At 36.1% G+C, this 14,559-nt stretch overlaps 1 protein-coding gene across 1 annotated transcript; it reads right to left on the bottom strand.

The window, feature by feature from the left end:
- Window positions 1,672-7,059, bottom strand: LOC104725718. The gene is made up of 8 exons (XM_010444428.2): window positions 6,984-7,059; window positions 6,262-6,371; window positions 3,271-3,340; window positions 2,937-3,175; window positions 2,618-2,734; window positions 2,398-2,440; window positions 2,022-2,286; window positions 1,672-1,918 (listed from the first exon to the last, which is right to left on the bottom strand). The coding sequence occupies exons 2-7, from the start codon at window positions 6,352-6,354 to the stop codon at window positions 2,036-2,038; spliced, it is 813 nt and encodes a 270-aa protein (XP_010442730.1). The 5' UTR covers window positions 6,355-6,371; window positions 6,984-7,059; the 3' UTR covers window positions 1,672-1,918; window positions 2,022-2,035.

Below are 14,559 nucleotides of genomic sequence, written 5' to 3'. Positions count from 1 at the left end.
GCCTAGGAAAATTCTCAGGAATTTATGAAATATTAAATCAGTCAAATAATAGGGTTCAAGAAATTAAAAATCAGATCTAGAACTCTAAACACTCTTGTAAAATAAATCAGTTCTCACTGCAAATATTATCTAAATTTAAAACCAGAAAATCCAAATCTCTTTGCAAAATTCAAGGTTAAAAATCAGCTTTAAAAACAAGTTTAGATTGTTCACAAAATTATTAAATCAAATCTCTTTGCAAGAAATAATTTTGTTCATCAAAAGTTTTTATCAGGAAAATCAATTATATTCTCATATCAATTTATTTTTCTAGGTATTAATTCTAGGGGATCAATCAAGAATTAATATGAAGAACAATCTAAGATGAAGATCATAGAAGATAATGAATCCGAAAATATCAGATCTAATGCACCATAAAAACCCTATGAAAAACCCTAAACCCAACAAACAAACTACTCAAACATATCAATGTAGAACAAAACATATTTCTGAATAATAAGCAATTGATATTAAGAAGTAAGAAAGGAGTTCAAGAATCTTCTCTCTACAGATGAATTCATATCTGTCTCTCCCAAAGCTCTCAATATCTCTTTTGGTTGCAGAATAAAACTTAGGTCTAAACAATGACCATAAAAATCCTATAAATACTCTAAAACATGTCTTGGGCCTTAATTGCAAATAAGAGAAACTTGAGCAAATTTTGTAAATCTTCTAAAGCTTGTGGAAACAACTTCCGTTTGGTTTGTGGCAACTGCATCGATCGATGCTGAGATTGCATCGGTCGATGCATAGTCTTGATCTCGTCTCCGAGCTTCGTTGATTAGCCTTCATGCTTTGATTATGCTCCAAATAATCCTCTTTTAACTCCCTTGTGTTCCATCCGTGCCAATGAGTACCTAAACCTATAAAGACTCAATAACAATCTAGAAAACAAATCAAAAGACTCAAAAACACACTTATATCATGGTTAAAAACCACAAAAACCATGATATATCATCTTAGGATGGTTGACCGAAAATATAAGTTCATTTTTTTGACATAGGTGGCCAAATCCGTTTTTTTAATCTTTCCACATGCACCACTGTATATCTTAAAACCGAGTTGTTACAATTTACCTCACTAACAGTTCATACCAAGGCAGTCACCCCCGACGATGTCCGTCTTGACTGCACACTCGTTTAGATTCGGTTATGATACCACATGTAATGCCACAAACTCGACCTGTTAGTGGCCCCACCTCCTCTCTAGGTCCTTGAGTCTATCCCTATCCGACGTACGTTACGTTCGGCAGGCTTTAAATACATGTTTTACTTACTTTACAAATCACCACATAATCTTTTCCGAGTTTTGTCCTCACTCGTACGGTTTCAACAATCACTTGTAGAAAGTCACTCATCTTGTAATTGGTCTAGCTTAAGAACGCTTAACTATGTAGTTCTCTCACATAGTTGACCCAATAGCTTAAGACCGCTTAACTATGTAGTTCTCTCACATAGTTGACCCAAAAGATTAGTGCACTTTAGTGATTTAGTGATATATGCGGCCAAATCAAGTCTTTTTTAACTTTTTTGCATGCACCACCGGATATCCTAAAACCAGGGTGTTACAATCTCCTTTTGACAAAAACAGTCGGATTTATGGAGAAGAGCCAAGCAGGTTGCTGAGATGATCTATGGAAGAGAAGAATTCACTCTAAAAGACATTTTGTGTCAAGCAGTTAGAAATGTCTATCAAGCACAAATTCGATTAATTCCAACAAAATCTAAAACATATGTACAAAACTTGAAACTAGTTTTTAAACATTCTAGGGTTTTTTGGAAAAGATATAAACAACCTACTCATATACTTTGGCTTCCTCTTACTCACGTATGTCTCTACCCCATTTTACTCCATTCTTCACAAACAACTTCAGTTTCTTCTGATAAATAAATAAAACAAAGGTGAGATTATAACATACTTCATAAGTGTGTTTTCAAGTCTAAAGATCAAATCTAACCAACTCGGATTTGGATATCACATACATATGATTGTGAATTCACTTTCCCGAGGAAGATGGGCGGTGATCTTCATACTTCCAATAAGATTTTGCACCTTCTCCAAGATCAGGATCCAGTTTGGCTTTTAGCCACCCAAGTCGAACAATAAGCTCTTCTATGTCCAAAACAGCAGCTTCAATGGAATCTGATTCCATGATGTTTAGTCTAAGACCTTCGTCGCCTTGCTCTTGCTGTGTGTCTTCCTTTGTTTGCTCTTCTCCGGTTTCGGCAACATCTTCCATTTCTTCATCTAATATAAAAACAAGTCAAACAAATGCTTCCATATATTCATGAAAACCAAATAAATTCATAAACAAGTAACCATTTGAGACAAATCGTTCATTTAGATAGAAAATCTAACCTTCATTCTTAGGTTTCACAAGCTTAGCACACTTTTCCCCATCCTACAACATTAACATGTTATAATGAGGATACCGAAGTCAGAAACATTACTTTTAAAATGATTCATATTCAAGAAAATGGAGTTATAAACGTTTTAAGAATCGAGTAAATTGAGGTGTTGCTCCATAGATAAATCTCGAAAACAAATACAAAATCACATATAAGAAATGAAAACTAACCACAGTACTAGGCACTTTCCAACCATCTTCAACAGACCAATCCAACCGTGGACGCAAATTCTTGCGCAAACCTCGATAAATCTTTCCTTCACCCTCTGGTTCAGGAAGCAACTCAATCTGCAAAAAACAAAAAAAAAATTATTTGCAGTTTCATATAGTCTATGTACGTTAGTTGACAAAAAAAAAAAAAATAATAGTCTATGTACGTTACATCACACTCCTTACAAACACCTTTCAATATATTTTAAAAACTTTTACACATCAAAAAAAAAAAAAAAGGCGTAGATTGAAGAAGTATAGAAAGCTGTTTCATACATACCTGACATAATTGCTTACCCTGGATACCCACAATTTCTCCAGACCAGTAACATTTATCTCTACACCAATCAACTAAATCTCCAACTTTCCAAGTATCATGAACGACGACAAGAGGTTCTGTCTCACTCTTGAGATTAAGGTATTCACTTTCATGATAATGTGGTGGATACGTGGGACGAACCATTAGTTGACTCTCCGTCCCACCTTCAGGCGTTTCAAACACTAGCGCATTATCTATCGCTGAAACATATATATATAATGTACAAGAGATTGTTAAGCTAATTAAATATTGATAAGAGTTAATTAAAAATATACAATGGAGGATTTAAACTCACCTTCGCCTGGATAGTCAAGATACTTTAGCTTATATCTAAGTTCTCCACTTTCATTGGTTATATCCGTTATCTATTAGACCATTAAAAAACAAAAGATGTTGAAATATTACATTAGTAATAACAGAAAAAAGCATCTCAAATATGACAACATTAATAAAAAATTGTGAGTGTATTGTGTATGCATTCAGGAGAATAAATGCTATAAAGATCTTGAAAACAAAACGGAGATGATGGGACACCGGAAATACAGATTTAGGTGGAGATGTCAAAGTTACAATGAGAATGATGTGTAGGCTGATACAGATTTAGGTGGAGAGTTCAGGATCTAAATTAGAACTAGCAGAACCACGTCTAAAAGAGTTATCAAGTCTAAAGCTATGTTAAAGCTCCCAAGTATTTGATAGAAGATGGGATCGTATGTTGCGCCATGATCTTCATGCTGCAGCGTACTATTTGAACCCAGCTTTCATGTATGATCAAACTTCAGTTTGTGAGAAACCTGAAGTTATGAGTGGGTTGATGAGCTTAATTGGAAAGCAAACAGAGAACAGCAAAACAAAGCTTGTTCAAGAGCTTAGGTCTTACAGAGAACGTGAAGGCAGCTTTTCTCCTAATATGGCTCTTACTTGCAGCAAAACATCTCAGCCAGGTAAGTTATTAAACATGGATTTGACTTGCATTTTACGTTATATATATATAAAGTAGTATGATATAATTTAATTGATATATTAGATGAATGGTGGAGATATTTTGGTTATGATGCTCCTAATTTGCAAAAGTTAGCAATAAGAATTCTTAGTCAAACTGCTTCTGCATCTGGATGTGAGCGCAATTGGAGTGTGATTGAGCGGATTCATACCAAGAAGAGGAATATATTAGAGCATCAACGACTTGATGATCTCGTCTTTGTTCACTACAATTTACGTTTGCAACAAAGTTGAGTATCATACTATCATTAAATAATACGATCTCGTGAGTCTTTGTTCTCGATGTAATGATCTCGTCTTTGTTTTTTTTTGAATTACTAAGAGATTCCAGGTTTAGGCCCGTACATCCCCTCAGGCCAGGGACCAGAGTATTTTATATGGTCCCCTCCCAAGCGTCCCTCGAACCAGCGACCTCTAGACTTTGCCAGAGAGTCTTTACCAATTGAGCTATCGACGCTTGGTATCTCGTCTTTGTTTTACATGTACAGGTCAAAAAGAAAAAGATCATATGATCCTGTTGACTACGAATCTATTGATAAAATAGAGTTTTGGATCGTTGAAGAAGAAGAAGCAGGTGAACTTGAATATGATGAATTAGAGAATGCTCTTGCTGAGGAATATCCCAAAGATCACGAAGACACAAACCCTCAAAAATCTTATGGTATCTTTTAGAAATTTCTTCTACAATATATTGATTAAACTAGGTAATTTTTAGATGTTTCAGATTTTGATGAAGAATTCACTATGCCACCTGAAGAACACGGAGGCAATGGTGATAGAGACAACAGAGATTGGTTGTTGTGATGGAGATGATGTTCTTTAATATATTTTAGTGATGATCTTTTACTTAGTGTTTTTTTTTTTCTATTCAAAAGGGTCCTTCACTTTCTTAGTTTATTTTTATTTTTAGCTATGGTATGATTATTTTTATTTTAGTATTTTATAAAACTATATAATTTCTATAAATTTAGTAAACAAATCATAATCAATTGACTCACGGCTGAACCGATGATCTGGTGACCCAGAAGGTAGTCTGGTTTGCCTTCCGGTCCGATCGTGAAGACATTGCTCCCAAGAAATTTGAAGAATGTAATTTTGTGAATGATGCAATTGGCTAACATCAAAAGATGAATAATAGCTAAAACTATCTAATTTACAGAACTACCATCAAGGATCCATGCAAGGACAAGTGGAAAGACACCAATCGTTCATGGAGAGCTAGAATAAGAGTTTATATATAGCTCAAGGATTGGTATGTTTTACCACAAGGACATGGCATGCCAAAACATGAACAGAAGAATTGGTTGAAGAAACAAATATGATAGTTGTGTTTACATCAAATGTTAATCAAGAGTCTTCTTCAAGATTGTGCTTCTAGGTAGATGGACATGGCATACTAAAACATGAACTTTCTATCCAAAACCCCAAGAGTCAGTTAAATTCTACTAAAACATAAAAACTACTGAGTTGCAAATAAGATCATTGTTTTTTAATTACGAAGATAGGTCATTGGCTTTTGGTCCAGTGACCTGTAAGACTACCCCAAAAAAGATGAAAAGATCAGTTCTTTTGAGTGAAAAGGTCTTAGAAGAACTTGATCTCAACACATGGGCCAATTTTTCGGCCCACTTGAAATTTTAAAATAAGAAAAAATACAAATGTAGAGCTAAAACAAAAAGAAAATATAATAGAAAAGGCAGAAGTCTAAGAAGACCTCACAAGAGTTGGATTTGTGGGATTGCCACTACAGAGTGAATGTAGTAGAGGGTGAACAAAGACTTTAATAAGAACTCTGCGTAATCAACAAACATTGCATCAAACAATGACTAAGATGTAGTTATTATAACTAGTATTCAAGATACAAAACATAAATTGGTTCTACACATAAGATGTACATATCACAGTATTCATGGTAAGGAACATCAGTTTTGGGCAAAGGTTCATGTTTAGACAAAATCCAAACAAGACCTAGCACATCTTAGAAGATTTGTTTTGGATTTGAATTTTGTTTGGATAGCATTGTTTACATGACTCAAGTGTTGACATGACTAAGTAAAGACATGTTCACATCACTCAAATAAAGACATATCCTAAAGATGTTAAATAGATCTTTGTAAGATATCCATATGGAGCAAAAAGTAGCAAGATGTGACTACCAAACAAATTTAAGTGCACAATAAAGATGAGGTTTTTTTCAAGAACTAAGAAGTTAAGAAGTAGAATGGTGAAACTCCTCTTGTTATGCTGAAGTAAAGTTACATTTAAGTTTTGATAGCCGCATTACCTTGCATCGAAACCAAGCTCCGCGGTATCCTTTGATAAAGGATTTCACTTCGACAATTTGACCAACTTGGAATGATAAATTGATTTGAGTCATTTTTATTGGTAAAATAGCTGCACATAGTTAAAATTGTACTATGAATTAAGTTGGGTAAAATAAAAATCTCTTATACAGCTTAAAGTTGCTTAAAACAAACTTGTTTTGGAGAAATTGAATGAATAGAAAAGATTGCAGAAACTACAATCTAAAAAAGGCCAAAAGTAGTAAGGACACTACACCACCTCACCCCACCTCACCCCATTACAATTATTCATTATTGTAACCAAAACTTGTTAAGTATAAATAGATCTACAAGTAAATTGTGAAAAATAAATTGATTTGATGTTAATAGCATAATCAAAGACTATCAAAGAAAACTTTTAAAACAATGTCAATTATTCGAAGATAACTCATCATATAAGATTAAATTGCTAGTATAAAACTTTGTTCCAATACGTATTGATACCTTCACAATTTCCACCTAATAATCAATAGTATATTAGATCAAAGTTTTATACTAACAATATATATTTAAATCAGAATTTACATTGAATTGTGGGGACAAAACCCATGACATTAAAAGAAAAAAAAATTCAAAACCATTTTTCATGCAAAAAAACACACATAATCTTCAAAAACGAGTCTCACAACCCGTACCCAGGAATCATTATAGGGAAGAGAAGTACCTGATAGAGGGGTGCCTGGCAGAGCTTTCAGATCTGGAACCCGTACCCAGGAAAACAAAGTTAGGGGGGGCGGCAGCTTTTTATACGACGAAATGATGTGAGAAAGACCTAATTCGAGGATGTACACGTGTCCTTACATGACGTTAGATGATTGTATTAAGTTTATTGTATTGGGCTGGATCCAAAATCCCTCACGGCCCCAAAAAAAAAACCAAAGCAAAACCTACTTTACATTATCGATCACAACCATTTTGAAAGCATAATTGTTGGGCATGGTCTGCCGAAAAGAAGACTAATAGCAAAAAGACGATTCGGATCAAAATCTCGGGAAGGATATTAGGAAACAAACAAACAGGTCTAAATTTTGAGAATCCGTAAAACGTATCATTAGATTAGATGGTTTGTTAGACGTAAGTCACGTAACCAAGCAAGTGTTTCTTTCTACTGTTTTTCTTCCACGAAGCAGTGATGTATTACAATATTATGGTCAAGATAGATAGTCTCCGGGAATACAACGACTTGGTCCATGCCGTCATCAAAGATGGTTAAGGTGTTTGTGGAGGATATCGACGGTGGGCAATTTTGGATGAGTCGTGGTTGCCCCAAATTGCCCTGCTTCGCCCATCGGCATGTATGCCGGTTTCCGAAACGGTTCAAAATTGTCGCCATCGCCATGTATGGTTTGAGCGATGCCATAGACAGTCCGAATCTTTGCCTACGGTATGTACATTCGTTCTCTCCTTCAATCAGAGTTTTCGTAGATTAGTCTTGCTATATACAAAACTTGTTTCGTAAATGTCACACAACAGGTTTTCTAATTCAATAACTTAGCAATTATATAGAAAGCAGAGTATTCGTTAAATATGGCACACATAGACCGAAATATAACGTGATTATCCACGAAGACTACATAAGTTTGCCTTTCTTATTTCCATCGTTTTATGGTTATTACAACTTGACGCTATCTAGTCTCTACCTTGTTTACTTGATGCCTTAACACACATTGGGTGGTTTCTACGAATTTCGAAAGGAGAAGTGATTTTCATGGGAGGAAAAGATTTTAAACTCCAGAACAACTTGTTGGAACAGACCAACATCTCCTCTGAAATCTTCTTCAATTTCATTCTCATCATCTTCATCAATCAAAGTCAGTGGAGATGTAGATGACCTTTGAGATGGTCTTGGAGCTGGATTGGAGCTTGAGGCTGTATTCTTCCCTTTCTCAGCTCTACTTGCAGATTGTGCTAATGCTTTTTTGGCTCTAGTAAGATAGTTAGGCTCATCAGCTCCAGAAGCTCTGCTTACAACATCCCATGTTAAGTCACCATCTTCAAACACTAGAACATAGTCAACAGTAGACTTCTCATCCATTCTTCCAACCAGCCACTCATTACAATCATCAGTATTTTCTAGGATGATCGGATCAATGGTGTCTTTCAGCTTGTAATGACGTTGTAAAGTGCGATTGTACTTAACAAACACCAAATCATTCAAACGTTCTTGAGCCAATTGATTCTTTTTCTTGGTATGGAGATGTTGAAACACGCTCCAGTTTCTCTCACAACTAGTTGCACTACATGTAAGACTAAGAACCTTTATGGCAAAGTCTCTAAGTGTTGGTGTAGATCCTCCATAAGAAGACCACCACTCAGCTGGTGCTTTTATTTTTCTTTGTCTTATCGCCATGGGTATCCCAAAGAGCCCTAAAGCATTTTTAAACAGCGTGAACTACGTGTCTATCTTATCTTGAGTTGCAATTCAGGAACCAACTTTCCAATAACGATGTAGAGACCTTTCACAACCTCTTCACAGTTCACTCCATACTCTACATTATACTGAAATTTTGGATTCAAAAAGTAGCCAGCAACATGCAAAGGATTATGGAGTTGACAGTCCCATCGCTTATCAATTATTACAAATGCATCTTTGTATTGTTCGTCCTTCTCATTGAAGGTCCTAGCAATGGCCTCTTTAGCCCTATACATTGCTTCATATATGTACGTTACAGCCAGCTTTTTCTCTCCGTCAACCAACCTAAGAACCTTAACTAGAGGTCCTCTCAACTTGAGTGCATACACCACGTTGTGCCAAAATCTGTCACTCATGAAGAACTTTTTCACATTCATTGCTCCTAAATCCTTTGGCCACTTGGAATCATTCCATTCTTGAGAAGTTACAAAACTTCTCAAGTTTTTCCTCTGCTTATGATACTGCGCAAATATGATGAATAGTGTAGCAAACCGAGTAACTACTGGTGGTTTAAAGGAATAATTCCAAGTGGCCAAAGGATTTAGGAGCAATGAATGTGAAAAAGTTCTTCATGAAAAGTGCTTTTACTTCCTTCTTCAGAAAAGGAACCCGCAGCTCATACATAGTTGGTGGTTTAACGCCAGACCCATATTGACCAACTTATTAAAGTGTTTCTCTAAAACTATCAAAAATAACAGCATTAAACGGAAGCCCTGCATCATAGAACCACCTTGCAATAGCAGCACATGCCTTGTCCCTAAGTTCCTTATCAGATTTTCCAAAAACTTTTTTTTAATGTCCTTTCTTCCTTTCAAGATATCATGAGGAGTTGGAAGAACATACCTATCCATTGGACCCTTACATTAAACGGAAGCCCTGCATCATAGAACCACCTTGCAATAGCAGCACATGCCTTGTCCCTAAGTTCCTTATCAGATTTTCCAAAAACTTTTTTTTAATGTCCTTTCTTCCTTTCAAGATATCATGAGGAGTTGGAAGAACATACCTATACAATTGGACCCTTACGTTTCTTGGAAGGTGGCTGACTAGGCTGACCTTCATCCTCATCTTCATCTTCCACATCGTATATAGTGGCTTTAACTTCAGCCTTGTTAAGCATGAAAGTTTTCACTTCTTCCCTCACACAGTCATAAACTAGATTGCAGGCAGTAACATTCCTAAAACCACCAACGATATGCTGTTTTGCATGTTGAACTCCACCATTTGTGACTTTCTTACAAATGATACACATAAAACTACCATGTTCACCTGAAACTGAAGTCGTATATTTCCATGTTGGATCTCTTAGCTTAGAAGGATCAGACATGATGAAGAGTTTGAAGAAAGAAGAGTAAGAAGAAAGAGTATGGAGAATGGAGAAAAAGCTAGTCGAGAGAAAGGTTGGATACGTGAAAAGTAATTTATATGCACGATTTCTAATAGGGTTTTTAATTTTTAGCAACCAAATCACATATGCATATATTTTGGAACATTATAAGGCAAATATATATAAACTTTTAACAATTGTGGCCTTTTATTTCAATAGGCGCCAAAGCTCCGAAGCGAGATTCAGGTCAAGGCGTCTAAGGAGCAAGCGCCTTTGCCTTATAGCCTCGCCTTAGCTACTAGAGGTAGTGAACCATGAGCCTACCCTCGCCTTGAGCGTAGGCGCGCCTAGGCCTCGCCTTTTAAAACACAGCTTGTTGGTGATTAGGTTTTCTAATGATCTTTGTCAGGCACAGATTTGGTTATATATAGCCTTCTTCTAGTCCAGGTTATTTCTGAGAATGAAACTAAGACTAAGAAGACCATATACTCTTAGTTTATGTGCCTATGTGAGTGCACCATCTTTTTCTTTACCCATATAATTCGTTGCTTTGCAACCATACACAACTTGTTTGGTTCTTTGTTTACGGCTATAAATAAACACATGATATGTTTTTGGTTGTGCTTGCTTTCTTGCTTATATTAATGATATTGTTTTGTTCCTACAATCTCTACATAATTTCTTGTTTTATAAATTATGATGATTATGCATCCTCTATTTTTGTCTTCTGTCTATTCAGAAACTTTCGATTTTGGACTTGCGTTTGTGAACTCTGATATACTTACAAGATGATGTTTTTGGTTTGATCATAACACCAATATAAAAGTCAAATCCTTAGTCATGTCTCATTTTTGGCACTTCCGCATTTTCTTCTTAGAATGTGAAATTTTATACTTCACAAAAGTTGTTTACAACGCAATGACAAGGGCAATACTTGGGCTGAAATTAGAGCATCGTATAAAGAAGGAAATATAGAGTTTGAAGAAAAAATCTATGTTAGCCGATTTGAAAATCGATGACAAAGTAGGTAGTGATGGACGTGATTGCCTGCTTGTAGAAGGGAGCTGAATCTATTTGGTATCAGAATATAGGTATTTACAAGCAATCATTAAAATGGTGTTTATCTTTTCTATGTATGATGGACTCTTCTCTCCTTCATGCAACTATCTTTCTTTATCTGTATATTTGTATGGCTGTTCACTAAGTGTCTAATTCTCTCATTGTCTTTAGTTACATTTATACTTTTCTACATGGTATCAAAGCTTTGGAGAACATAAACTACAAAAATGGATTTGTTGCCAAACTCTATATTGTACATGTCCTTTCTCTTGCCACTAACCATTTTTGGGTTGTGCAAGATGGATGTTAAGAATCCGTTTTCTTTTAAGGAGAGCTTGAAAACAAAGTTTATATATATGTTCCACTTCCTGAGGTTGAAGTTGAATAAGGCACTACTTTCAAATTGGAGAAAGCTATTTGTGGCCTAATGCACTCTCCACACATATTTTCTTTCACAAGATGAGTAAGCTTTGCATTGTGATAACCAAGCTGCGATTCACGTACAACAAATGAACTTATCTGGCTAAATGTGTTACTTCTGGATTTAGGAGTCAAGACTATTCAACCAATCACTATGTATTGTATTGTGACAACCAGGATGCAATTCACATACATCGCTTTCAACTTTATCTTTCATGAACGTACCAAGCATATTGAAGTGGATTGTCATCATATCCATGAAAAAGTCAAGCGTAACATCATAGTTTCTACTTACAAAAGAAGTTCAGATTAGCTTGCACACATCTTCGCTTAAGATGGAAATTGAAAAGTGTGTAGCTTCATTCATGTCAAGTTAAGCTTGATTGACATTACCGAGCCAACCTTGAGGGGGAATGTTAGAATATAGCTATCCACCCACAATCATAAATGTGGTTTCTTTCTACTCCATGCAACCCTTTTTATTTGTAATAATCTTCTTTCTCTATATATTTTTATGTCCTTATTAATTTTAAGACTAAGTAATTATACAAAATTATTCATGTCTTTTGGTGAATACTTTTCTTCATTTGGAATAAGCTTGTAGCTGAGTTTACTTAGTTGTGGAGCAGAGTGATAAACTCTCGAGTGAATTCTCTCATTTCTCTTTTTCCATAGATTATAAATTGTCACCTGAAATTCCAATCAAAGAAGGGGGATGATACAGCCAAAATTGGGGTGAGTCGTTAGCTGGTTTAATGACCTCTCTAACTAACTCAGATAAGATGGAGATTGAGAGACTCCTGCATGAGGATCTATTCCCAAGGACACACTTTACAAGGTTTTGGACTGGAATGGACGAAATGATGATGAACAATGGATTGAATTTTGGTGATGCAGAATTGATAGATTAATGGCGATGAAAGTGAAGGGAATGGATGCAACGCATTTGAAGGGGGAATGAAATGTACTTCCAAGAGAGATGGAAATCTCTTAGACTACAGGCTTGAATATTTCTTAGATATGACACACTAAAAAATAAACAAGTTGAGAAGATTTTACACACTCCTCAAATCAAACAAGTAAAAAGAGACGTTTTTTATAAAATGTTTGATGATTTGCAAATGAGAACTACATGGAGTTTATATAGAAGAGGGAGGATGAAGAAGAAGAGGGGAGAGAAGAAAGACATGCAAGAGCATGCACAAGCCCAAAATCATGCAAGAACATGCACAAGTCCTCACTCATGCAAGCTCAGGCAAAGTGTCTTGGAAATTACAAAAACAATAAATGCAAAAGAGATAGAAAAAGGGCTAAGGCTTGTAATGGACCTTGGACCACGACTTAGGCTGGCAAAGGGGGATTGAAAGTGCTACTTAGGCCTCATTAAAAACATTGTCAATAAAATCCAATGGGACAAAACTTGACAAGGGAAAAAGAGTGCATAATCAACACTTAACCCTTTACGGAGCACCTTAAGTTGTGATTATCATCAAAGTGGTTTGAGCCACGTCTTCTTGCTTCTTGTCCAGCTCCCTAAGTATTCCATTGATGGTTTGTTTGAACCTCTTGGATCTTGACCTTGTTATAGGACCCACCGGAACGATCAACGCTTCCTCTGATGTTTCCTCCGATACAAGCTGCTCCTCTAGTACAAGATGCTCCTCGGCTACAAGCTGCTCCTCAGGTTCGTGTGGTTTGGTTGAGCTGGCCATGATCTTATCATTCTCTCCCACTTGAAAAGGATTTGACCTCAAATCCGATTATCTGCAAAATAAGGAAGAAGATCATAAACACTGAAACTGCCATTCACTTTGTACTTACCTTGGAGGTCGAGTTGGTAGGCATTGTTGTTGATCCGTTTGAGCACTTTGAATGGTCCATCAATTCTTGGCATTAGTTTGGATGCTCGCTCCTCCGGGAAACGCTCCTTCCTAAGATGAACCCACACTTGATTGTCCTCACTGAAGATGACTTCTTTTCGCCCTTTGTTCGCATACTTTTCGTAAAGCTTCGTCCGGGCCTCAAGATTTTCCTTAGCCTTTTTGTGAACCTGTTTTACTAAATCGGCTTTCTTCTTGCCATCAAGACTTGATCTCTCAATCAAAGGTAAAATTGCATTAGATCCAAAGGAGATGTGGGATTGAACCCATAAACGATTTCAAAAGGAGAAAACTTAGTCGCAGAATGAATAGAATGATTATAAGCAAATTCAACATGCGGCAAGCAATCTTCCCAAGTCTTAAGATTCTTTTTTATGAGCACACGCAATAATATAGACAAGGTTCGATTGACAACTTTAGTTTGACCATTGGTTTGCGGATGACATGTAGTAGAGAGAAGCAATCTAGTTCCCAATTTAGACCGAAAAGTTTTCCAAAAATAACTAAGGAACTTAGTGTCACGATCAGAAAATATGGTCTTAGGTATGCCATGCAAACGAACAACTTCTCTAAAGAACAAGCTAGCAACATGAGATGCATCATCATTTATGACATGGAATAAAATGCGCCATTTTAGAAAAGCGATCAACAACCACAAAGATGGAATCCTTACCAGCCCTAGTCCTAGGCAATCCAACCACAAAATCCATAGAGATATCAGTCCAAGGATGCAAAGGAATAGATAAAGGGGTATACAAACCGTGGGATTGAACCTCAGCTTTTAAGTCGCACACCATTCACATAGTCGTTCAACATCTCTTTTCATGTACGGCCAATGCAAGTGTTCTTGCATCACCTTATATGTCTTAGCAACTCCAAAGTGTCCCATTATTCCAACTCCATGAGCTTCCCTTAGAAACAATTCTCGCAAAGAAGAGTGAGGCACACAAAGTCTATTTTCAAAGAACAAATAACCCTCTTGCGATAATATTTCCCAAAGGCAAACTTCTCACAAGAATGAAATATTTTGCTAAAATCAGAATCATTAGCATACAAATCCTTTATCAGCTCAAAACCCAACAATCTTGCATCCAAATAAGTTAGCAAAACATACCTTCGAGATAATGTATCGGCTACAATA

This window comes from Camelina sativa, chromosome 11 (assembly GCF_000633955.1).
Source record: "Camelina sativa cultivar DH55 chromosome 11, Cs, whole genome shotgun sequence".
NCBI classification, from domain to species: Eukaryota; Viridiplantae; Streptophyta; class Magnoliopsida; order Brassicales; family Brassicaceae; genus Camelina; species Camelina sativa.
The sequence above is the reverse complement of the archived record's forward strand: the minus strand, read 5'-3'. Positions and strand labels throughout refer to the sequence as shown.

Excerpts from the sequence above, each read along its gene's own strand:
- LOC104725718 (XM_010444428.2), bottom strand. The coding sequence starts at position 6,354 with ATGACTCAAATCAATTTATCATTCCAAGTTGGTCAAATTGTCGAAGTG. Across the intron at positions 3,176-3,270 it reads TCTTGACTATCCAGGCGAAG|CGATAGATAATGCGCTAGTG; the intron begins GTGAGTTTAAAT and ends TATATGTTTCAG. Across the intron at positions 2,441-2,617 it reads GGAAAGTGCCTAGTACTGTG|GATGGGGAAAAGTGTGCTAA; the intron begins GTTAGTTTTCAT and ends TTAATGTTGTAG.